The sequence below is a fragment of the Taurulus bubalis genome, assembly GCF_910589615.1.
Source record: "Taurulus bubalis genome assembly, chromosome: 4".
Classification (NCBI taxonomy): Eukaryota; Metazoa; Chordata; class Actinopteri; order Perciformes; family Cottidae; genus Taurulus; species Taurulus bubalis.
Window position 1 is genome coordinate 8,458,831 of NC_136592.1, and position 26,596 is coordinate 8,485,426.

Below are 26,596 nucleotides of genomic sequence, written 5' to 3' on the forward strand. Positions count from 1 at the left end.
TTCTTTTATTGAGATTTGAGTTTATACATATGACACAAAGACTTACAGACAAATCATTCACATCACAGTTGCTATGCAGTACAAAGATCAGGGAGAGAAGCAAAGGCAACCTGAAACCTTTAGAAGAACAGGTACCATAACCCTCTGCATAGACCAAGGCATTTAGGATCCGTATGCTCGTGAAATCCTCTGTAAGCATTTATTAATATCAATCAATTACTGCACTTTGTTACACACTTATTGTGACATTTTCCTTCATGACTAAGCATAAATGGCACTTAAGACACCACATTAGGTAAACAGAGACAGTAAAGAGTGTTACATCTCAGTGTTACGGTTTAAAAACATTTACATTTTAAAATATCTTTCCATCGACAAAATGTACCATTATATATATATATATATATTTCACCAAAGGATTAAGCAAGGCTAGTAAAATACATTCCTCCAAGAGACCAACCAAGAAATCCAACGTGCAAAAATTCACAACTTGACCATTCACAAACTAATTTTGAAACCTACAACAGGCAGGTATATTATATATATATAAAATATTTTTTGTGTGTATTTTTTTATTACATAAATAATTTGATTATCAAATGTGCATAATAATCTACTTTGTAGATAAAGAGATAGTCCAACACTGCAAAGTGTCAGTAAAATGTGGGATGTGACTCGGTTTACGACAGGAAGAGGCAAATAGCAGAAACCTGACTGTGGGCTTTGATCAAAGTCACTGTTGGGTGACCGGATGTTCAGGTACGATGCAGGAATGCCATCGGCCCACCCACATTATTCCCTTCTGGAGATAAAATAATCATTTAACTACATCAAGATTCACATTAACACTGACACGCAGCTCGTGGTCTTCTTACAAATGGACCAACTGCCAGACGGCAGCAGCACTGATCAAAGAGGGCCAGAACCGGGTAAGAGGAGTCGGGATGGGAAGTGGCACATCCCGGCACATTGCGGATGTGGAGGCATTTTGGTCTGTGGTACATTAAGCACACCTAAAATACCAATTATTCCATTTACATTGTTTACCATGGCACTCAGCAGAAGCAATAATCCTCAAAGGCTGTATCGCAAATGCAAAAGTGACAATAATACAAGGTACTGTATGTGTCTGATTTAGTTTTTTTTTTTAGCAGCTTATAGAACTTTGCATTCATTAACTCTCCCTGGACAAAAAACAACTGCACGGCACACTTTGTTTCTCCCTTTAAATCACTGCCGTAACATTCTGCATCAAGGTTCAAATATCTACATATCAGTTTAGAAAATGTATGTATTTCAAACCCCAAAACCGATCGGTCTCCACTGATGTCAACAAATATTGTGTCAATGACCTAATCCTTCACATATACCGCATGGAACACGCACTCTATTGAGGACACACAGAGAACATAACTGCACAGTGCCCAGCTACGTCAGTACATAATGGAACTAACAAGGGACAGATTAAGCCACATTTAAATTACCCCCTTGCCGCCAAGTTGGAACCGACGCTGGGTGTGTTTGTACAACCTTGTTTTTGTGCCCCTCAATTCCTCTGGAGCGCTCTTTCAAGAAAACATACTGAGATGACAGTGTAACTTAGCTGCCTGTCTCAGTGCTGTGTGTGAATGTATGTGTGTATTTATATAAAGACCGGAATGATAACTGGCATGGTTTTCCCACAGTGCAGTTGTACTGTGCTGTACGCATACTGGCGAGGAACAGAATGCTTTCCCACTAAATTGGTGTGCAGCCCAGTTTACTTCAGTTACGGAACTGTGCTAGGATGGCGACCATGTACCAACAAAGGCCCCTAAGTTACAGTATTTGGCACAACCACGTTCCGAGGTAGCTGGCACAAATGTCATCATTGCACTGGTGACATGCTACATGGATTACTGCTCAGTATTCCAGTGGAAACACTGAAGGGAACTGGTACAGCATCATAGCAGGTTCAGTATGGGTACAACACAGCACTGGATACAGCCATACTGGGCCTAATATGCATACTGCACGATGCTTGCAGACTGTAAAACGTCTGCCGCCAGCTCAGTAGAGGGCACTCTCGTTGTAGGAGCTGGAGCTGGGGAACGAGGGACAGGGCTTATTCCAGGGAAGGGAACCAGAGTGGTCCGCTGTGGGGAGGCTGAGGGTGCTGGCGCTCTTCAGCCGGTTCTTCAGACCGAAGCTGAGGAAGGATGACTTCTTGGTGACTTTGTGGGACTTGAGGTTCTTGCCGTCGTCGTCGTAGGCCAGACAGATCATGGAGTAGGTCTTAGGCAGGTTTCCGCAGAAGGTGGCACTCTTGGTTGGCTGGACAGAGAGATTGACAGTGAAATAATTAGCCACTGTTTGTTTAATCAGAGAGTTGCTCTGGACCCTAGATGGCCTCGATCAATGTTTGGGGCCAATAGGTTAGCAATTCAAGTTGGTAATTTTCTCACTCTTTTAACACAGATGTCATTGTATACCCAACATAACTTTCTAACAACAATAGGGGGGCATTTTGATAAACATAGCTTTTACTTTTCACCCTGTGCATGTCCCACTGAGAATGAGCCTCCGACTAAATGATTTGAGCTCAACCACTGGCTCATGAACCATTGCCTTTTACTCTGGTCGGATTATTGCACAACTCACACAGATGAACTCTGTTTGATGCACAACAATATCCAGAGATTTTCTCATGTGAAGTTGTATAGGATATTTCCCTTCACAACACTACCTCAAAGGAGAAATCGGATAATCTAACTGCTGTTTCGTCAGCTGATACAAAGACCAATTTTGCTGTCAATCAAGGAAACCAGATAGATGACATTTTTTCGCAGCCGACAGGAAGGGAAAAGGTCATGGCATACCATTGGAGGGTTGCTGTCCATAATGCTGACAACCTGGATGTCAATCTCCTCCTCGTTCACATCCTTCAGCAGCCGCATCACCTCGCTCACGCTCATCCATTTGCAATCTATGTCGCCCACGGCAACAATGTAGTCACCCTCTTTCAGACCATCGGCCTGGAAAAGACACAAGGAAGAACTAGAGTCAGAGAAGAGGAACAGGAGTCAGAGAAGAGGAACAGGAAGAGAGGAAGAACAGGAGGCAGATTAGAGGAACAGGAAGAGAGGAAGAACAGGAGTCAGAAAAGAGGAACAGGAGTCAGTGAGGAGGATCAGGAGTCAGAGAGGAGGAACAGGAAGAGAGAAAAACAGGAGTCAGATAAGAGGAACAGGAAGAGAGGAAGAACAGGAGTCAGAGAGGAGTAACAGAAGTCAGAGAAGAGGAACAGGAAAAACCGTAGTCAGAGAAGAGGAACAGGAAGAGAGGAAGAACAGGAGTCAGAAGAGGAACAGGAAGAACAGGAGTCAGAAAAGAGGAACAGGAGTCAGAGAGGAATGTGTGTGTGTGTGTGTGTGTGTGACCAGAAATCTGTCTCATACATGAGCTCAGCTATTTCTGTCTGATAACTTGATCTGTGGTCACCAGAGGTAGATTTGGAGAATCAGTAAAAAGTTTGGCCTAGCTTGGCTGATGTAATACTACTAATCTGATTCTCTGCATAGCCTGCAGGGCCCAATTAAGAGTCGTCTCTTTGTCAGCACCTCTCAATGAGCTGTCAGACTGAAAAGGATTGCGGAGAGTAAATACTCTCTGAATCGTAATTAAATTAGTAGCCACAGTGACTGTAGGAGGGAGGGAGCGCCTCTAAACATTCTTGAAAGGTAAATCCTGGTTAGGTTTCTGAGAATTACGTTATTTAATCCAAAGTTCTCTGAGCAAATAAGAATCATTTGAACTTGTTTGATATTCAGGGCGCAAGCAGGAATTTCCAAGCGGCTAGTTCCCCACCTCAGGCAGGGAGTTAATATTGAGCAACCAAGGCATTGACAGTACTTCAGGTCAGTACAGACTGTGCTTAAAACAACATAGTTTATTTGCAAGCTTATTTTAATATCGTACAGACGTTAATTGAAACCAAATGCTGGCTGCAAACTAGGTGATCGATCTTCCCGTGTTCATCCAAAGGTAAATAATACAGGTCGACTTACAGCAGCTGGGCAAAGGTGGTCCAACGAAACCACCTGGACTGGAGATTCTCCTTTCAGGGTGAAGCCCAGGTCTCTGTCTTCTGGGAGTTTTATAGTCCGTGGGGCTGTCCACCGCTGCTTGGCTGAGAAGACCGACAGAGGGCCCTGAACGGAGACAGTGTGGGGATGCTGCAGTCAATACGGCGAATAATAATCAAAAATAATAATATATTATGATAGTATGTTTACTTTCTTTCTTTACTTTTTGAATAAATAAATGAACCTATCAATGTAGGGTTTTATATCTGGTCACGACATGTTTCTCCCAAATATGCTGCACATACAGCAGCATCACATATTTAAATGATCCATCTCTCTTACATCAGCCCTTTTTATCCCCAGACTTGTACTCTCACCGGTCACATTTCCTTTTGAAAAGGCATGCAAGGTGTCCTTTTTAAACGAGTGATGCATATGAAAAACTTTCTCAACATGCTGAACAGGTTACTTCTGTCTACTTGGTAGTATCTTCCATATTGTATCGTTATTATTTTGTCTTGACACATACATTAAAATATAAACCTCTTTGAAAACCTCGCAAGGGAGATTTCTGTCTCTATTACCGTATATCAGGCCTTTATTAGACGATTGAGCCATTTCTCATGGTTGCCCATTGGGCCAAATACACAAATAAATAAATACACAAATAAATAAATACACAAATAAATAAATAAATACACAAATATATATATATATATATATATATATATATATATATACACACACACACACACACACATATATATACATATATATATTTCTGCTGTATTATGGGTCACTGCAGTGTTTGATGCAATGCATCCAAACCAAAACCAATGTTGTTGCTTATCATTGACATATCACAAACATAGAAATCCCCTCAAGCATTCAATTTCTGTGCTTTTTTAAACGTCATATGAAGAGTGGAATAATGTAGACAACCTAACATTTGAAGGGTTTAGAGTGTGTTAATGGAGACATATTTGTCCTCTAAAGAAACAGCACACAAGTGTCAACCGTAGTTTGAAAGCAATCATTTTCATAAAAGGACGTTATAGATGAATCATTTAAAACTGTCACCAGTTACTTTCCCATTGATCATTTCTACATCTGTTATAATTGAAGACAAACATGTCCTGCTATTTAGTAGCTAGCTCCTAATAATACACTTCTTATCTAATGGGAACATCTCTCCTCCACAATAAATCCTATATAACAACAAGATGATCCTGCTCCGTTAATTCTATCTCCGTGTTGATTGTACGAAGAGATTGTGCTGGATTTGGGTTTTCAATTTCATTTTCTCCGTGGATCCAAAAGGATTTGGGCCTCGTTGCCAAGACTGTTATGAAATCCAACCTTGCTCTTCATTAGGGTGGATTTTACAAAAGGAACCGCGGAGGTGCTTATTCACAGTGACTCCTCACATCTGTTGTCTGGCACGTCCTCTCTCCCCATTGACCTCCTTACCAATCATTTGCATCCTTGTCTTTTTTATTTTTTAGTAGTAGTATTGATTGTAAACTGTGCGAGATGAAAGAAAGGACTCGCAATTGAACTCCTCTTTTAGAGGACACAAACAGAAGATTGCAGTTATAGTGACAGAATGCCAGTGCCCCTCTTGTATCCACCCCTATGACAATATAAAACAAGGGCCCCTCTGTCCATGATTAGTGTTAGTTTTGCATTTGTTGCTATGGATGAATGTCCAGGAAGGCTTTGGAAACAAGATCAGACTTTGGATTGTCTCCTGCTCAAATGTGCCAAAGCTTCCAGGAGATTCACCCTTGGTTGGTTGTATTCATAAATGACATACTCTGGGTGATAAGTACACTTCCAACATTTAAAACACAAATCCAGAGCCATTTCATGTCACTTGATGAATAAACCAACCATGATGTACAAGAAAAAACAGCAATGTGAGTGGAAGATTATTAGTAACCCACATACCAGCCTCTGGAAGAAGTCTATGACTTTCACCTTTGTGGTTCCAGGAACCTCCATCTCTGCTTTGTGCTCTGTTTTAGCTATGGAGAGAAAGGAAGAAAAAAAACAAACACTGCTGTTATTCTACACTGTTTACTGTCTCATAACCACATTTCAACTGGCGCCATGTTGAGATAGGAGGACAGGGAGTTAGCAGTGTAAACATGACATCACCTCTACCTGACAGAAGTGTCCCTTATCACCGCTGATTGCAGCAGGTGTGGAACAAAACCGACTGTGTGGTTAAACCAACCGTTTCCTGAGAGACAAACCTCACAAATGAACACACCGGTCCTGTTTGTTGTGGTGACACTGAGGTGACTGGTTAGTTTCTATGTCAACCACAGGAAAAATAGCGGTCACCTAAGAGACAAAAAAAATAAACAGTTCCAATTCTCCTCGTTTAAAAAACACTCACAGATGATGTCCGGAGCCTCTGTGTAGTCAGTGAACTCCTCCTCGTCTTCATTTTCGCTGCACTTGTTGAGCGAGCGCTGGAGACTGGCTCTCAAGATGTCCTCCAGGACCTCCAGCTTGTTCAAGTGATGGCACAAACTATAGATCCTTAGAGCCTCCTCGTGACCCAGGATGGCCCGACGAATGTGCGCTTTACCTAGGAGGGAGAATTGGCCATAGGGTGGATGAGGAGAAGAGGAAAATGGAGAGGAGGAGAGAATAAAGAGGAAAGAAGAGGGTCAGAGGTGAACGGGGGAATGTCAGTTCTGGTGTAATCAGCGGTCTACTGTGCTCTAAGTGCTCGTTCTTACCGATGCGTTCACGTTCATCTCTCTTTTTCAGGATGTCAAGAGGAGAGCGTCCCTCAGGGAGGCGATCGTAGACCTGTGACAACGTCTTCTCTTGCTGGTCCTCATCGTCACTGAGACCCACTGAACGCACAGACAGAACCAATGTTAGCATTGACAGAAAAAACTGAACGTTATATCCAACCAAGATCGGGGTCAATGCTGAAAACAAATGGGCAACGATGTGATGCCATGATTGCTTTGCGTTTGCGGTTGATCTGTTCACTGCAGCAATCTTCACTCTGTCCTGCTTCTGGACCGAGTCCCGTCTCGAGCGGTCCTGTGGTTAATTGCTCTATTCTCCTCGTACGCGCAGGAATCTGTTAATGAGCTGCCAAACTCAAAGCCGCTTCGCTCCGTTGTTCCTCCATTCAGCCCAGCCCCATTCATTGCACTCGCTAAAACTATGACGGTCCACGCTAAACTTCATGTAATCTGCTGTATTTTGTTTCATTTGGAGTTCAGTTTAATCGCTCCTAAAGTGCATTTTTAAAGGTGTAGTAAGAAAGTGAAGTTATATAAAATAATGGCAAAAATAATGGCAAGCCATCAAGAACTAAGGCAGTATGACACTAAATTTGCAACAGCAATGCCGGAGGGGTTTTATTCCCTTACAAAACATCCTTCACCTCGTCTCTCGCTCAGAGGCTGGCTCTCCCTCAGCCACTTGATTATACACAGCATTACGAGGCTACATAACTGTAATCCTCCAGCAGTCGACAGGACATCCACTCAATTTTAACTCACTCCAACCATCTCTCTTTTTCCCCTCATTCTCCCTCTCTGCCCATCCTGAGTTCCTGGAAACTTGGCCTCCTTTCACTGTGTGTGTGTGTGTGTGTGTGTGTGTGTGTGTGTGTGTGTGTGTGTGTGTGTGTGTGTGTGTGTGTGTGTGTGTGTGTGTGTGTGTGTGTGTGTGTGTGTGTGTGTCTCTAAATAGACGTTGTGTAATAGCATTGTGGCTGGCTGTGGTTCAGCCCAGCCATCTGACATGACCAACCCAGTGGCCCATAGAGCACTTTAAGAGAAGGATCAGGTTTTCCTGGGTGTTAAAAAGTCTTATTACACCAATCTCAGAATTATTTTACACTTTAGCAGCCGACAGCCCGCCTAATACCATAGAACCGGTAAAATTCAAACTTGTACGGTGGATGTGCAGACAGGTTGTTTATGACTAGAGTGGATACAACTTTGTGGACCTCCACCTGTGTTGTTGTCAAACGAGAAGAGGGACAACATTTGATTCGTCCCGACTTTGCCACTAGCTATGGGATTATTAAACAACTTTGTGTTCCAGTATGTCTGTGAAGAGCACGACTGACTAAATATCTCTGCATTGCAAAAACAGAATCATGCTAAGACAGTAGTGCTTCTCATCAGAAATAACAATAGTTTGCATGTTTCTGAAATATAGAATTACTAACAAATAATTGATGAACATAATCTTTTTTTTTTTCAATTCTTCAATTTTGTATTCAAAATTCTGAATTCAGTTCAACCTTCTCTGTCATCTTTTTACACGTGAAATCTGTTTTTCTTACACAGGTGGTCCAGGAGCGCTGAGGCTACAAAGAAGTGTGCCATGGAGCGGTAGTGGTTGGTTTTGACTTGCGACATGGTGGACCAGAAGAACGGGACATTGTCTTTGATTGGCGTCTGGATCATAGACTGGTGGACTTGGTCGTAGATTTCTGAGACCTGGCAGGAAAGGAAGAGTACAGTTACCGAGAGGACATACAAAGCACTGAAAAGAAGGGAGAAATTCAATTGTGGTGACATTATTACTATACATGCAGTTTGCCTACAGTGTATCCCCAAGCGAATGAAACAACACACTGCCTCAATGATGTGAAGGCTTTGTGTGCCTTTGCTGCCTTTTACCTTTGCAGCCTCCTGGGCCATTTTCATGAGGGAATGGAATTGGTTTCGGATACCAGGCAGCGCGGTCTTCTCAAACAGGCACTCCTGAGCCTGAGCAAGCATCATCCGGATCAACATACTGAGCATGGCTGGGCTCATGTCGTAGCTGGGAGTGTGGGTGAATGTCTCCTTCAGTTGGTTCAGGATTCCTGGGGGAGAACGGGAGGTCAGCACAGCTCGAAACAAAACTATTCGTTTTCATTTTCTGTACCTAGACCTTCCCAGCTTGCCTGGCGATCTGAACTAAAGATCAGTGTTTAAAAAAAAAAAAAAAAAAAAAAACACACAAAAATAATTAATTAATTAATTAATTAATTACTGTGCAGACTAAGAATGTCCAATTTTTGGTGTTGATTTTAAGACCCTTTCCTCTTCATTATCTCCATAGTGAAGTCACTAAATCACAAAAGGCCCTGTCATGTAATCCCAGCAGAATATGTCATTTACAACCAACACCGTAATAAAAAATTCCGATTGTTTTTGTGCATTCTGCCTCGCTCTTTATTCCGAAACGTAGCCACTCAATATCCAACGAGCTACTCTAAAAGTGGTAGTTGGTACTACTGTACCGATAGTATTGTTAAGGGTTTGAGTAATAGTGAATATTCATGGGAAAGGCTCAAATAGTTTATTTCGGAGAGGAATATAGTTTGCTTGTCCACAAAATGACTTCAGTCTGCTGGTCCATGAACCGTAATTACTGACACACTGTTTTATACAGAGGTTTTAAAAGGTTCCAACAGAGAATTAAGTGATCCAGTTTGTCAGAGCATCTAACTTCTTCCTTTCCTCGGGCATGCTGCTGTTACTACAGTATCCAGTGCTAGCTAGTGGCCTCAACGTCTGTGTGCGTCTTTAAAGTTGAGCCAAGACACAAACCTTCCTAAATTAGTTTTTCATGTTTGATGGAAACAACAAGACCATCTGCATTCCAACTGACAACGCCTCCCCTCTTATTTTACAGATTAATAACCTCGCAGCAGAGAGATGTAGACAACTTAATAACAGAGCACTGACTCGCTAGTCCTTGTCTAAGATTCTTGTTGGCTCGCTCCTCCAGTCCTCTAAGGCTCTTTCGTGTCCCTGGCTAAAGGGCACTGCAGCGGCCCTTCTACAGATAGCATCCCTGCATATCACCTCCCAGCTTAGTTTATTGCTGGCCCTGCACACTAGTGACAATGCCACCATAACAAGATAATTGTTTTACTTGTAGAAGCCTAAATTATAGTCATCAAAGCAGCATCACCAAAGCCATGGCCCGTTCAGAGCTGTAATTATACTGCAACACTCCTCAGACTGCCAAGTTATAATTCTATCAAGACTTGTCCGAGCTTCCTGAAACCTCAGAGGTTGGGAAACCAGTTCATATGATGGGTGCTCCTCTGGAACTCAGCCACATGACAAGAAGGCATTTATTCTTCATCATGCAGCAGAAGTCGGAGGGCGGAGGCTGGCACATATTCTGAAAATATGCCTGTGTTCATTCCAGTGCACTTTTCTGAACAGTGTGTGCTTCTTTTAATGGGAAGGTCATTAGGAAATGTCTGCAAAGGGAGAGGATCATTTACACAGGGCTATTTTCGGGCCATAGTAATGAGCTGATTTTAATATTAAATGTTTCAAAGAACAAAACATTTAATGTGTTAACGGTTTCAGCTTCATTGTTTCGGAACTATTCTCCTGTATTTCGTTTTCTTCCTCTCTTCTTAGAATGGGAGCGTTTCAGGAGCTTAGTTTCTCTCATTATTTCCCTCGTTTGAACTACTGAAACCAGATATCCCATGGGATCACAGATAAGCCTGGTCTTAAAGAAATAAAGAAAAGAATGTTGTTTAAACTAGTTCATGACTCCGATCTCTTCCCACCTGCACTTTTCTGAAAGGAAGAGATGGCCTGCTCCAGGCCGGCTATCGTCTGTCGGTCACTACGGGTACCGATCTGAGAGTAGAGGGCGGCCATGTTGAAGAGGATGCTGGCCTTCTCCAGGGACAGGTTCTGTTGGCACACCGGCACTCCTGTGAAGGAGTCGTACCTGAAGGAAAGAGGGCAAAAGTTGTCACTATATATTTAAATATTCCCTGTAGGGTAAATACAGCGGGAATAAAAGCCTCTATGCCACAATGTGTTGTGAAAACTCTACATCACACTTAAAAGTGTGTGAGGGTTTAAGCCTTTGAGCCAATTTAGCATGAAGTCAGTCAGGGTCAGATGCTAAAACTGCGGGGGGAAAAAAATCATAAAATATGTACTTCATTCAGACTTTCACTTTTGAGTTTAAAATAATTCTACAGTTGGGGTTTTGTCATTATTTGTTGACAATGTCTGCTCATGAAGACAGGTGCAAAATGTCTCTCCTATGAGACAAAGCACAGCCTGGCGTCTTCTGGTAGAGATATACCAGTTGATCCATGGATTTAAGGATGTAAAATGCCTTTGGTGTTTAAGCTCAAAGGCTTTGGAAAACCCTGGTGTAGGGGCTCAAGGCAGCTAGATTAAAGAGCAGGACAGCTTTCTTCATAATATTATTTGCTTAATCTCTGTTTTATCACTTCTCCCATAACCTCAGCTGTTGCCTCTCCGTTTAGGGTTCGGAAGTGAAGGTACTGTTGATGGTATTTGTTTTGTAAACCAGTATCCTATGAAAAATGTCATTAGCAATTATTGGTGTGTACCAAGTGAAGAAGATGCCAGCCTGCCGGTTTGGGGAGAAGAATCGGCTCTCCATCAGAGGGAGATGGCTGGAGTATTTCGCCAGCAGTTCCACCCCGGCCTCGTCTCGACTGGGCGTCCTGCAAGCCTAGGAACACGGAAGTAAAGAGATCTGATACAGTCTGCACTGATGGAAAACTTCTTGAAGTTAAGACGCACAGCTCTGTTGTTGGTTAAAAGGATCAGTCCACCCAAATTATGCACAAAACATTTTTTTTTCACTTAGTCTTTTACTATTATTCTAATTATTATATTATGGAGTCCACTAGAGTTAAAGAAAAAAGGCACGCATCAGAAAAACGATTATCACGACATATAACGTCGGGTCAGACTTTGTGTGCACACTACCTGTCGCAGGTCCATCAGGTCAGCAATCTCATTTTCAAAACTGTCCCCATCTTCACTGTAGTGCTCCAAGATGAAGTCCTGTCAGAAACGACAACAACAAAAACAATTCAACATCTCAATACAACATTTTCCTGGCTCGTAGTTGGGAAGTGCTCTCGTGCTTAACCCTGTGACCTTTTCGGTTGCAGGGCGGCCACGCTCACAGCTAATCCACTCCGCCACATCATTCTTATCGGCACACAGAAGTCACGTCCAACTGTGCAGCGCCAAGTGGAGCCAGTGAGCGCTGTTATTCTGTCAGAGGCAGCCAGGCATTTAGACTAAGGTCGGCGAGATTACAGTCAATGAGTAGAGCAGCATTAACATGCTCATAAAGTTTCACGGTTCTTGGCCACAAACCAGAACCCTATAAAAGTTTCATCAGGATATTTACGTAAAGAGCCTCCCCATGTCGGGACATACCTACATGATTGCTCTAATAGCACTCCCAATAACCACTGAGCCACTTTGGTGAACAAGACAAAATGCTTTCTGGTCGGATGATATACTGTTCCTGAACAAATACATAGAAGACATAATGTAGTACCTGGAGAGCAGGGTGCAGACAATGTGACCCAAATACGTCATGAAAGGAGACTTAGTGTTGTCAATACAGGCTCAGTTCCTTGACAATCAGACTGCCAATGTGGTTCATATTTGTTGCATGTTAATTATCAGTATTTATAAGCCTTTATGTGCATATTTCTGTCCTGTTACTATTGGTTAGTTTCATATTAGGAAAGTCTGTGTTGATGCTGTCAGGATCTTTGAGAATGTTCTCCGTGAAATATATTAAAAAAAAGGCAGTTTGGGTTATTTGATGATGACGTATATGCATATACATGCAGGTGAGAACCAATCCTTGAAGCTCTTTGGAGCTCAGTAAATTGTTGTTTACATCAAAGTGCTATTTTAGCATGAAACATACTAAAAACAATACCGGAGGCAAATTCTTTGTATGTGGAATCATACCTGGCCAATAAAGCCGATTATGATTAGAATAGAAACACAGTTTAACAACATCACATTATTATGTATCTCTTTGCTCCAAAATGTCCCCAAAGCTATATATTTTTTCTTTAAAATGTTGAAGTCAGAATGCCGGCATCACATCAAATGGAAAATTCTGATTGTTGAGTATTCATACACATTTTAAATAACAAAAGGGCGATGCTGTATGTGTTGTTTCTGTACCTTGAATAAAGTGGAGTAATCAATGTCTTTTGTCTCCTTCAGACCCAGAGCAATGAGGGGGATGTTGGCAGTTTCCCTGTGAGCAAAACAGAAAGATATCTTGATCAGTAATCACATATGCTCAAAATAATATGCATAAAAGGAATCAGTCTTGATGTGTGCAACCAGGACAATAACACAATACAGCAGGACTTTGCATACAAAAAAGGACAATGCATTGCTTATCTTAATGTGATTTGTGTATGCACGGACAAACAGCCAAGCACTGATGCATTAATAGGTTAATGCTGAACAAAAGCGGGCTCCAAGGTGTGGTGCAAGATATCAAGCAACAAGAAACTCCCTTTGCCGACAGACCCAGCCTCGTTAGGGATATCAAGGCAATAACACGGACAGATCATAACATGTGTAATATGTACAGTGCCAGGATCACACCAGCGACATCTCTGGTACTTGAGAAAGTTTACATTTTGATCAAATCTTTAGTGTAGCTTCATAGAGGGGGAGTCAGGATTAGACAGATGGTGCTGTAAGTACACACACTGTAGGAGTTAGGATTTAAAAGGTGAATGGGGCCCCCACGTCTCCTCGTGTTGTAAAGCCTCACATCGCTCTGTTGATAAATCATTCTGGAGCTGCAGCCCTGCTTCAGTAACGCTAAAGAGCAGGCTCTTTACCTTCTATTATTTTTACCGACCAAAAAGTAAATAGAGGCTGCCATAAAACAGCGGGTTTTCCATCTGATCTCAGCTGTAGCTATAATGGTTCGGAGGGGGGAATGTATAAACCTGGAGGTCCTTGCTGCTGACAGATGGATAGCAGATTCAGCTTGTTATCAGAGCTGAGGAAATACAAACTGACAGATACCTGTGCCATTGAGTTGAAAAACAACTTTCTGGAAGCAGGAGAGTGAGGTGTTACTAAATAAATGTTCCTTAAATAAAAACAAGTTTGGGTTACTTCTGGTTTTGCTGGGCATTTTATTATTTAAACTTCCAACGAGGGCAGCAGCAGCCCAAACTTCAGCTCCAAAATGAACAAATCTCCGTGGTGTTGTGAAACCGAACCCTCTTTGAAATTGTGACTCTTTCCATCAAAAGGATCAGAGACTTGGTGCAGCCTTTTCACTGCATGCAAGACGTCAAATCCACCGGGTTTGGGGAAAAACAACACCTCACACTCATTCGTCACTTGACGATAAGGCCGCATTCCTCTGGCATACTGTCTCCGTGAATCACAGAAAACCTCATTCATCAGCAACAGGCTGTAGTGTAATCCATTAGTACTCGTAGATGAGATCGCTCTGGTCTTTTCTCTGGTTTGGCAGAGGGGAGAGGCGTGGGGGGAGGGAGGGGTATCTGTTCTGCAGGGAATCTGAAATGTTGAAAGCCTCTCAGAGGCTCACTCCCCTTCCTCTCACTCACACACACACACACACACACACACACACACACACACACACACACACACACACACACACACACCTTCCACTTATCGTGTAAGTGTCAGTGTGCATGACATGGAACAGACGACCTTGGAAACAGCAATAAGGCGGAGCTCTGGTTTTAGCTACGGCCCCTAAACCCTTTACCAAACACCAAAACGCTGCATCTAGAGTTGTTCCGTGTTGGTGCACAGGAGACCGATGCGATTCTGGCTTCTTGGCCTCTTCGACTCCCAGAGTTTAGTGGTGGCTTGAGGAAGTCCGCCACATGGCGAGTGTGCTTCAAAGGGAAAAGTTGCACAGTTGCACAGAGAAGTACGCTTATTTGTTTCCTTGCCCGTGGTACCATGAAAACTTCGTCTCATGTCTGCCAATTAAATGGGAAAGGAGAGCAAGGAGACAGGGTTGGCTTGAAGAGCATGAAGACTGTGAAACTAGTCTGGCTCTCTCCAAAGGTGTGAAGAAAATCCACCCATCAGAACCTCTAAACTCTCTATATCTCGGTTGTTTAATACATAACTGACAAGTTATGGTTTGCCACAAATACATGTTTTTTTTTACAGTTGATTTATTCACTGAAGTCTTATTTATTAAAGATGTATTACTGTACTCATGGTTGAATGCAACTTTATTGTAAGTCGCTTTGGATAAAAGCGACAGCTAAATTAAATGTAATGATTAACCTGATAAGAAGCAAAACATAAATATAAATTGTGATCATACCTAACCATTTCCCCTCCTATCTATTATTATTAAAAGTACAGTCAGAGGTTGAAAAGCTCATCCCTCTCACATAATAGATAAACGTAAATCACTAAGTTCAGCTTGTTGTCCAGGTCAAGAACATTTCACAGAGGAACTGAACAAACATTTACTCTGTCACAACCCCTCCCCCAGCACAAGTAACATGTTGGTCGGAATATCACACACAAATGTGTATAGTAAGCATGTTGTTCAGCGAAGTGTTAATAGATAAGCGGCTATGATACGATTGTCAAGATACAGTGAGCGAGTAGACATTATTATTCTCACGGGGCGGTTGAAGTGGGGTCACCAGCGCCACGTACAGCAAACACTGCACCGGTCATATATATGTGCTTTCTGTTATGCATTACCTCATGCTAGAACCAGCTCAATCTGGTCTGAGTGAGATGTAACCTCAGAGAGGGGCCATCCAGAGGACGCTGTGCTGGTGGGTATGGCCTCGAAAAAAGCCAGGAGAGGGTTTTTTGTTTCCGTGCTTCAGACCGAGGTTGTATTTCAGGCTGAGAGGAGGAGGGGAACTCTCCATTGTGCCTGTGCAACGTTATTCCACTGAGACACCTGCTCAGACTTTCTCAACATATCCAATACTCCTGTGCGCATGCTACCCGCCCGTCTGTATAGTAGGGCCTTTTATAGATCTGATGGTGCACATGTTTTCATCTTCTTTTAAAAAAACAATGGTGCACAGCTGATGGTTGTTTCCCAGCATGCCTATTGTTTATGGATGGAGCAGGTGCTTCTCTAAGAGCCTGACAATGAGGCTGGTGAGAGGCTGAATGTTCCCACACTCAAGTCCGTCTGAGCCCATGTGACAGAGGACTCTGTTGTGATTTGTTGTCATGGGCAACATGGCATCCTCTACAGAAGTGTGTTGTGGTTTGTGTACAAAGGCTAATGAATATATGCATCATACATGTATGTTTATGGTGTGTGGATCACACATGCTTGAGGTATACTTGCATTTTGGTATTTCCTGTGTGAATGGGTAGTGCAGGTGTAGTGTTAATAGCATGTCTAAAGTGCATTTGCTCATTTGTGTGTGCTGGTACGTGTGTGTGTGTGCGCGCACACACACACACACACACACACACACATCTGGGCAGATGGTTCATGGAGGTCTCAAGTGTTCAGAATTTCCTTTTCAAACATTGAATAAATTACTAACGTCATCGACAGAATGTGAAGAGGTCACAGCGTTGACTTGATGTCTGAGACGTCTGTATTGTGTTGCAGCAATATCTACTGAAAATCATATACCTCACTGAGTAGCCTCAGCCTGTCCCGTCATGCAATACCACCTGTACCTCAGGAGGCGATGGCGAGTCACTCTCGTGTCCAGTCTGCCACCAGTCCAGAGAACAAAGAACTTAGCTGCCCATGAGGGCTTGTAAATAATACGTCTGTGTGTGTTTTGATAGTTTTGTCTATCAAGTGGTAGAAACGAGGAAGGACTTGCACAGCCCCCGGTTACTGGCACAAACACACAAGCAGTAGGTCAAATAATTGCGTATTCTTGCCCTGCTGTTGGTCAGCAGTCAATCTTTTTTTATATATATATATATATATATATATATATATATATATATATATATATATATATATATATATATATATATATACATATATATATATATATATATATATATATATATATATATATATATATATATATATATATATATATATATATATATATAAAAAACTTTTGACTGTATAGCGTGTATCCTCATGACATACTGCATTTTCATCCACAGCCCACGAACTTGGCTCGTCTTTGAATAAATAAAAAACACCAGAAGCTATCACTGTCACACACGCCCATAAACCTTCTATGATCAGACCGAATGAGAGAAGCTTTGAATCAGATGCTTGTCTCAGTTTCCTTGTCGCTTTGTGCATTGTATCACAGAAACCAGCCGGTCTGGTTCGGCAACAACAAACTCATGCACTTTGTCCTCGTGTTGGTTAAGCATGCCTCGCTCTTCCGCCATACACCAATTTTCTCTGCTCATCTGTCATCGAGTGTCTTTCATGTGGAAGGGTTCATGACTTAACCACAGAGTACCGGAGCCAGATCAGTCTCTTCTTGGCTGCAAGTCAACACTGTTATTCTTCTTCTGTATGAATAATAGTCTGGGATTCAGATCTCCAGATTATTTGCATTTTGAGAGTACTCTGACATGTCCTCACCTCTTTGAAAATTAGAATCCGATTTTTTTGTCAATATTAAGGTTTCATATTGTTGGGTCAATGGTGTCCTTATGTAAAGAGAGCGCCGGGGTCCAGGTCACTTGTGTCAACACTGGAAAGCTCTGTGCGCGCATTTTAGCAAGCACTCTATTTAATAGCCTCATCCCAGGCAGTTAGCACGAAAGTACATATATCATTAATCTAAGTATTGACATGATATTTCCTGAGGATGCATTGCTACTGGCGAAACAAAACCGCATGTAATTTTCATTGGCTTTGTCAATTTTCAAACCAACAGCGCAAAATAGCTGTGTGGCAAACGAACAAACAAACCCACAAAATGGAAGTGGAATCATTAGTGCTAAAAGAGGGAGCCGTAGTACTTGGACTTACTGGGTGTTCTGGTAGACCTCCACTGAGCTGTTCAGTCCCTCCAGCTCTCCCATCAGCAGCTGCAGGTTGGAGTTAACGTAGCTCAATTCCAACAGAACCATCTCTTTCACCTTGTTGTTGGACGTAGCCCTGCACACGGGAGAGATTTGGAGAGGAACAAAAAAAATATGAAAAGACACGACATGTTTGAAATAAAAATAAAATAAACATCAGCCTTGTTATTATCCACTCTGATGAAGCCAAACGTTCCCGCAGCTGAGTATTAAAACAAGCATGCCCCACCCACCCCCCACCATTCTGGACCACAAACGTGCGTCATTTACTCTCCAGCACACAGCGGCTTTACCAAGATCTATGAATCACACTTGCAATCCCTGTGTAGCCCAAATGAGACGTGATTGCAGAGCGTGGAGAGGTTGGTGGTAGAGGTCCACCACATTTCAATGTCATTTGTTGTACATTCATGGAAACAAAAGGTTCATTATGTATGTACACTACACACATGGGTGACTACTGTACGTTATTTGTGTTGAGGTGGGCAAAGATTAGCACATTACACTGAGTGTGTGTGTGTGTGAGGCCTCACTGTACAGCAGAGATAATGTTGTAATGATATGCGTGTGTGTGTGTGTTAGCATACAAAAACAAAGTGGTTGGATCCTTTGTAATTTATTGCAATTAACATGCATCTATCGTGATACAAAGTCTCACACACAAAAGTGGTCTCACCTTATCTGTGTTTTGCAGTGAATATAACACATTCTCTGTCAGTCGTAACTAATGCACCCCCCAAACTCGTTCTAGAGATGTTTCACAGTCTGCCTGGTCTCTCCCTCTCTCTCTCTCTCTCTCTCTCCTGCTTAGCATCCCTTCCTTTTGGCCTGCTAAAGGGTTTCTAAAGCAGGTCCGGCCTGGGGAAGCCATCAGGGTGGATGTGCTGTGGTTTGGGCAGAATAGATGCCAGCCCGCCCGCCCAGAGGCTGTTATTAATATCTAATTTAATATCTAATATCATCCAGCAGAGCGTGGGAACGAGCCTGTAAACCAGCAAGTGTGGTTTCACTGAAATCCACACATGAAGTTCCGTTTACTCATCACGAGGAGGTATTGTAAAGTCTTCTGTGACTCTGAGGGAGATTTCGAAAGTTTGAAAAACAGCTAAACCATGAACTCTCAAACCCAGACAACAATGATGACATCATCAAGGTTACCTTGGCCTTGGTTTGAGATGTTACATCTTTAACAGAATCCATGCTTTACACACTGGAGATGTGGGATCCAAGTGAAGACTCGATTGAGTTGCACTATGGGAAATGTAGAATCTATTGTTTTTGAAGCTCGGCCCATTCTCTGGACTAAAAGTGAGGATATCTTGGCCTCTGCAGCTTCGATTTTTAGGCATTTATCATTTTTTGCCATTTATGTATGGCATAGATGTCTGAGTGGATTTTTTGTTTTTGCAGTTTTGTCTTTTCTGTATCCCTGTCAGTCTTTTTCTCTCTTCTATCATCGCGGTTCAGAGCAGTGAGTTTAAGAGAAGAGAACTGGTCTGACTAGAATGACTCCACCTGTTGCTGATAGAGAGAGGAATGCAGAACAAAAGGAAAGAAAAAGGGGGGAAAATAAGATTGATGGCAGCGAATGAGAAAACACACACACACGCACACGCACACGCACACACACACACACACACGCGCACACGCACACGCACACACACACGCACACGCGGACACACGGATTTTGATTCTTCAAAAAGTCATAATGACTCCAACTAATTAATAGGATATTTTTTATTCTGCTTTTTTGTAATAAAAAGAATCTTTTCTGTTCTGGAATGGTTTGTTTATCGATGCAAATGTGGTTTTGACATTACAAATGTGTTTTTTCTTCCCTTTATTGCACTTTGTTTATCGTTAAATGTTTATTGTTAAATGTCATGCACCTCCCGCCAGGACAAATTCCCTGTATGGCAATAAATGGTTCTGATTCTGACAAGCCACGTGAATGGTCCAAATAGGTAGGATCGCCATGGCAACCCTGTTATCTACACACAGATGGAAGATCACAGGTACAGTCAAGACTGTATAAGACCAAAAATAAATCTGCTTAGAGCATACCTGAAACTTAAAAAAAATCCAAGCGCTGCAGCTGGGCTAGGCACACACACACACACACACACACACACACACACACACACACACACACACACACACACACACACACACACACACACACACACACACACACACACACACACACACACACACACACACACACACACACGAAGCAGTAGAGGAATGTGGAGGGCTCTGAGGCCGACAGTAGGCTGAGACAGACCTAACACACACACACACATACACGCGCACACACTATCCTCCCTCACCAGACTTATCTTAACACAAACGGAAAGAGAGTTGATCCAAGAATCCCAGTGGGGAAGTGAGGCTCCACTGCGTCAACAAAAAGGTGCACCGCTGTACCTTTTTGTCTCCTCAGAGGACACCACAGGACACTTGTATATTAATAGCAGGCCCTTACAGTTCACCAACCTTTGCTGTGGGGAACATTGTCCTTTTGCCAAAGGCCACACAGAACAGAAGGTGGACACGGTAACAGAAAGAACTGTATATCTTAATGCAATCCAATACAGTGCGCCTGCAATAATAAACACTACTTTTATGAAGCTTATAATATTCCATTTCTGTTGATACTTTGTCAAAGAGCATTGATTCAACTCTCGACATGTTTTTCCCTGTCGATTATCTAGAATGACCTAAAATGTCTGATAAGATGACTTATCACTCTAGATTTTTTTCTATCTCCTAATTTTGTCAGACCAGGCATCACCAGCTATTGAAGCCAGTAGAACAGGTTCGGGTGGTTTCACATTTAAAACAAGTTTCAGGGAAACACAGACCCAGATTGGATGTAGAAGATATAGAAAATGCACTCTTCTTCTCTATTGTATCATTTTACAATAGAAAAGTAAATTCTCAAAATCCAGAAATTGACTCCTCAAATATGATGGCCTTACACAAGTACTACAAAAATAATTATCCAATGATTAGCCAAAATATCAGTCAAGAAACTAAAGCCTCCGTCTGCAGTTTACACCAAGCACTGACCTTTTCTGGAGATAAAACACTTTAAACGAGACTAATTACAGGGCAAGTAAAAAATAAATTTAAAAAAAGGTATTTCTGAAGTCACCTATGTTCTACAGCCTGCAGCCTTTGCCATGAAGGCCACAGAAGAGAATAACAAACGTAAAAGAGGGTGTGTTGAACTCTTGTGCACACAGCACAGCTGGTCAAGTGCAACGGACGGCCCTTAAACATACAGTGAAAATCCTGTAAACATGCAGCACTTCTGGAGTGCTGGAGCAGAGCTTCAGCCTGGCTTGAAGCTTTCTTTACAGTAAATATGTCAGAAAGTAAACTTTCATTTTGTTTTACAAGTGATCCCATGATACTTTTCTGAGGTTTCTTCACAAACCACATATGACAAGAGCTATGTGTTTCCTGCTCCACTTCAACACTATGCCTAATAGTTTCTGTGTTGTCCTAAGTCTCACCAGGAATTCATGACAACGATGACAGAATAATGAAGGAGATGAAGCCAATATGTCTCAACATCAGCAGACCAGCTGGAGTTTACTAGAGGTCACATGTAGCACATAACAGACAGGTGAATGACACACAGATGAGTGGCAAGGGCACAGCGAGCAGAGAGATAAACTTATAACAGCTGGATTTCCCCTCATGCAACAAACGCATAACTGTGCGTCCAAACCATCCGGCACGTTTCACTTGCGCAAATCGCATTGCAGGGAATTATCACATTAAGCGGACACGATTGGAGAGTATGCATGCGTGCGTTTAGTTCTTACTTCAGCAGGTTCTCAGCTCCAGCCCTCATCCTCATCTGTTTGATGATCTGCTGGTTCAGAGTGGCTCGCTGATTCTGCAGTTTGCTTCGTCCGGTCTGGGCAAACGGGTTACAACCCTGAGAAAAGGAGATGCAGGAAAAAACATGTCAGCAGAAGATTATATCTTGTGTTATAAATGAGAGGAAACAAATAATATTTGCATCAAGGAAAAACGTGCATGCCGCAAATAGGTTGGGACGATTTCCCAAATAGTTTTTTCGCACGAATGCAATTGTAAAATAGATCCTCAATTTCCTTCAAGTTGTTCAAAATCTGTTTTATTACAACCTATATCTCTTTACATCAGGTCAGTAAATCTGAACATACCATGATACCAGTCGGGGACAAAATTGACACAGGTTCACAGGTTTGTTCTTAAACCTTTCACCCAGAAACAAGATATTATTATTCGTTGAAATTACTAAATTGCTAGACCACGTTGCTCTGATGGCAACATTTTTGTACATTTGGCTTTAAGATTCCTTTTTGTGATATGTTTACCTTTTCTTTATACCCTGAAGTAACGGTAAAAAATTCACCTGAATTGGCTGTGGAAGGAGCTGCACCTTGTCAGCTCAAACACATGCTCTCACTCTCTGTGAACTGTGTGTACTTGTCGCAACCACAAGTGTCCCAGCCTCACAAAGTCAACAGGCTATCACTCATCCACGTGCAGATAAACAGGCCTTAGACATTCATACTGACTGACTCACTCACAGCACAACAGAGGTGTGGTCTGTTACTGTTATTCAGATTGGAGGTGAAAAAAAAGGAGCAGGATGCTCAAAAACCAGTCAGCTTAGTAAAACCTGTTAGTTTACTGTCCTCAACTTGGGACACATTTACATTGCGTTCATTTATAAGTCTGAAATCAGCAGCAGAATGAGCTTCAGTTTCTACACGAGGAGAAAAAGGTAAAGAGTCAGACGGCTCAGCACTCAAACAACATATGACAGATACTCATGTTCGATCCCTGGTCTGCCCATAGTTCGCATGTCAAAGTGTCCTTGAGCAAGACACTGAACCCCTAGTTGCTCCCCGGGTGCTTCTCAGCAGCCCACTGCTCCTAAATTGCTATGGATGGTTTAATGCAGAGAGCAAATGTCATGTATGTATGTAAAAATGTATGTAATATGACGACGTAATAAAGTTTAAAAATAAAAAAAATAAGACGAAGCCAAAGAGAGAACTCTAAGTGTCATTTTATGTTCATTACGTAAGCCAGTTCACATTTTGTTATGTACACATCAGCAACAGGAAGGCGGGTGCATTGACCCATGCTCAGCATGGCGGACAACAGCCTGGCTCTAACTTCCAATTCACATTTTAAGTTACGATGACGTTTCATACTGTTTTATACTGCTCTGAGAGGTTGTTTTTAATTATTCAAATCAGTCAGTGTCGTTGTGTTTTTTGCCCTTGTATCACCTGTCACATCTTTTACATTTACATCTGAGTCATGTTGCTGACACGCTCCTCCAAAGGGACGTCCTGTAAGATGAGTAAGCAGCGACGGTGTCCTTCCCAAATACCAATTCCAACACGTCAGGTCAGATGGGTCACCTTTGACACCCCATGTTCACTCTACAACCACTGCACTGTCGTCACCTGGGTGTTCCTGTACAAACACTGTACTGACCAGACAATGTAATGATTAACCATTTACACAAATGAGCACGTCCTTAATTAACAGCAGGGCGAGGCCGTGTGTGTGGACTTAAGTGTGCTGTCACATCAGTCAGTACACCAAAGCTGCGGCGTACATATTTGAGTGAAAGAACAAGGGAGTGGTTGATAGTTACCATAGTAGTATGTTCTGTTTCCATTTTGAATATGTCGCACATTACGAAACGTCAACCCATGCTGGCATTCCAAAGTGATGACCCTGATCCTGACGGAGCAATGCGACTCTGGTCAGCTGATTAGTGACCATTACATCATGTCTCATCATCAAGAAGTACGGTCCATAAAACCGATACACCTCGACTTCTGGTCAGCTTAGAGACGTTCTGACTTTTGTGTTGTGAATCATCTTGAACATTGCTTTACAGTGCCAACTTGATGATCTCCACCTTATCTGTCTGCCTAAATGCTTGAAGAAAAGTCATACAGCTGAACATTAAATCAAGTGACACATGGAAGTGGGCCCTTAGCTCTGGCTCTGCTACTGCCTTACCTAACCCACTGGACCACTCAGGGAGTTGAACTCCCTCCTTCTCAGTGGCAAACTCAAACAGTGCAGCCTTTCTCTAGGCGCTCACAAAATACTTAAATACAGCAAAACACAAAGACATTGCTGTCATATCCGTCAAACAGCCAATCGTTGAAAAGAAAGTGTAGAGTATTATGGGACAGATGGTCAGGTGGACTTACAATTACAGAATGCGCTCGGTATCTCAATATTCACGCCCCCTCATGGTGACGTGAACGTCGAGCTGAATTCATGCGTGTTCCCCAATTGACAGAATCTACTCCAATTACTGAGGGGGCGCTTTGACAGACCGCTCAAAAGGGGGCGTGCTTCATTCAATCCGGAGAAGGATTCAGTGAAGTACAGTGAAAGACAGTATTCGATCATCATTTGTCTTTTTTCCAATACAAACCCTACTGAGGGGATATACATGTGTTTCCAAGCTGAGGGAGCTTGTCTGGTTTCTCAACCAGGACACATGTTGTCAATTTGTGTCTGTGGTCTGGCTGAAGGACGGCCTCGGGCCAGCTGCTACGTCAATGCTCTCGTTGGCCGAGGAGAACGAGGAAGAAGAATCGTGCTGATTCGGCTCTTTTGGTCTGCCATCTTTCCATCCAGCAGCCGTGCAGTCGGAGCTCAGCCAAGTGTTGAGGTGAAACCGTGGACGGCTGGGACGGCAGCCCTGAACCCCGACAGCTCCCCGGAGTGTCGGTTGAACCCAGCGAGGCCATGTAAATCATTACACTCATTTTCACCCAAGAGAAGGAAGGGTGCACAGAAAAATGGAGGAGCAGGTCGTCTTGGCTCTACTTGGTTACATTTTCATCAAAAAGTTTCCAAATCGCAAAACCCTTTAACATGACATAATGAGAACGCAGAACTCATTGCGTTGTAGTTTCCTGCTAATGTGCAAGAACCTTTTCTTTTCTTTCTTTTTTACTGAGAAGGGTTTCTGCAATGAGTGCAAAGACTCAAGAGTGTTCAACACTTGGGAACACAGAGGACAAAGGAAATGAAGAGAGGGATGGAGGAAGTAGAATGAGGCAGGCTCCACAACGAGTGTTACGGTAATAAAGGAAACAGTTTGTGATTGTGGAATTAGGCTCTAGGCGCTCCCATCATTTCTAATGGCACAGCCAGACCCAGACTCCAACTGACTTTTTTTTTTGTGCAGCACAGAGCATAAATCCAGACTGCGTTCAGAAGGGGATTCGGGGGGACTCAAAAGACACAAAGGGACTTGTTCAGATGCCCATCCAAACAAGCTCATCTATGAAAACACTTTGCCGCATTGCAGACCGGGAACTCGGTAAAAAAACAAACATTAGATAATCATTCAACTACTGCCAAGAGCTTTTCTCATAGCCTCAAACTAGACAAACTCACAGCTCGCGACAATGTTACAGTCGCAGCTCCATGAAACCTCAAACTGGTTGGAGAGGTTTCCCTGCCGGTTCCGAAGCAGTACATGTTAATTACTATGTAATGAGCTCAGCAGCATACATATTTACATGATGAAAAGATGTCAACTTCAACACCGCCGGGGAAAATATTTCTCTTCTCTGATCTATCAAGTCTAGTCTGTTTAGTTTACTTGGCACTAACACGCACATTTCAATCATTTAGCTGATGCGGTTATCCACAAAAGCTGTGAGATACAGTTAATCAATACATTTAAATTAAAAAAAAGGTCAAAGGTCAAGGCTTTAGTGGCCTTACAATGTTCCCTTAAACACAGATGCCAATGTTTGTTTACCAGGCGTCTCATCAAAGTGTTGGAGGAATCCCTCTCTCTCTCACACACACACACGCACACACACACACACACACACCTTCCTGTTAAACGCGAATCACCATCACACCTCTGACAACCAGCAGGGAACTGATGCTCTCAATTATGGGATGTTTGGTCACTGACCTCACAGTCTCTGCCACTATCAGTAACTGCAGGAGATGCAGCTCTATTCTTGGAGTGAAACACGCGCGCGCGCGCGCACACACACACACACACACACACACACACACACACACACACACACACACACACACACACACACACCTGAAGCTGACAGTGCTGTTGGTGACGCATCAGCAGCTTCAGTATTTGTTGTGCTACATTTTAGACCATACGGTTTCTAAAAATTAAACTTTTCTCCATGTGGGGATGTATATACACCTTTGAATAGTTGTATGATTTATTGTATCCGAGCCAATAGCGAAACGTGTTTTTCCTGTGGCCCGTGAACGCCCCTCAGGTCATGACACAGTGAGCATGGGAAGATAACCAACGTCCTGTGGCCCGACAGCGTTAACGACAGGTTACGTTAGTTAACGGGTTCAAATGAAGCTGTATCCGCTTCGTTACACGTCTTTTGTAACGCTAGAAATGAACCGAGACAGTTACTGAAAATACTAAACATGTAAAAGCTCCAGCCAAGCCGTAAACACTAAGCTAACAGCGGCTACAGCCACCTACCCACTTTCAACTGTACAACACGTAGTGCGCGTAACGTTACGTGCCGACGAGAAGCACAACTCACCTTTCTGAAATAAGTGCTGTCTCCTCCGCCTTCCTTGATGCCGTTTGGTAAAAGAGTGTCCGTCATCCTGAGGGCTCGGACT

At 42.7% G+C, this 26,596-nt stretch overlaps 1 protein-coding gene across 1 annotated transcript; it reads right to left on the reverse strand.

The window, feature by feature from the left end:
* On the reverse strand, positions 1-26,596 carry rhpn2 (rhophilin, Rho GTPase binding protein 2). The gene is made up of 15 exons (XM_079217350.1): positions 26,515-26,596; positions 21,745-21,860; positions 17,856-17,984; positions 13,064-13,139; positions 11,831-11,908; positions 11,446-11,570; positions 10,639-10,805; positions 8,735-8,922; positions 8,395-8,551; positions 6,818-6,937; positions 6,469-6,663; positions 6,015-6,091; positions 4,047-4,190; positions 2,859-3,014; positions 1-2,313 (listed from the first exon to the last, which is right to left on the reverse strand). The coding sequence occupies exons 1-15, from the start codon at positions 26,578-26,580 to the stop codon at positions 2,050-2,052; spliced, it is 2,058 nt and encodes a 685-aa protein (XP_079073476.1). The 5' UTR covers positions 26,581-26,596; the 3' UTR covers positions 1-2,049.

What these genes read in the sequence shown, in the direction of transcription:
- rhpn2 (XM_079217350.1), bottom strand. Translation starts at nt 26,580, where the DNA reads ATGACGGACACTCTTTTACCAAACGGCATCAAGGAAGGCGGAGGAGAC. An exon ending in GCTGGCATCTTCTTCACTTG is followed by an intron (nt 10,806 to 11,445) that starts GTACACACCAAT and finishes TCTTTCCTTCAG; the next exon opens with GTACGACTCCTTCACAGGAG. An exon ending in ACCACCTTTGCCCAGCTGCT is followed by an intron (nt 3,015 to 4,046) that starts GTAAGTCGACCT and finishes TGTCTTTTCCAG; the next exon opens with GCCGATGGTCTGAAAGAGGG.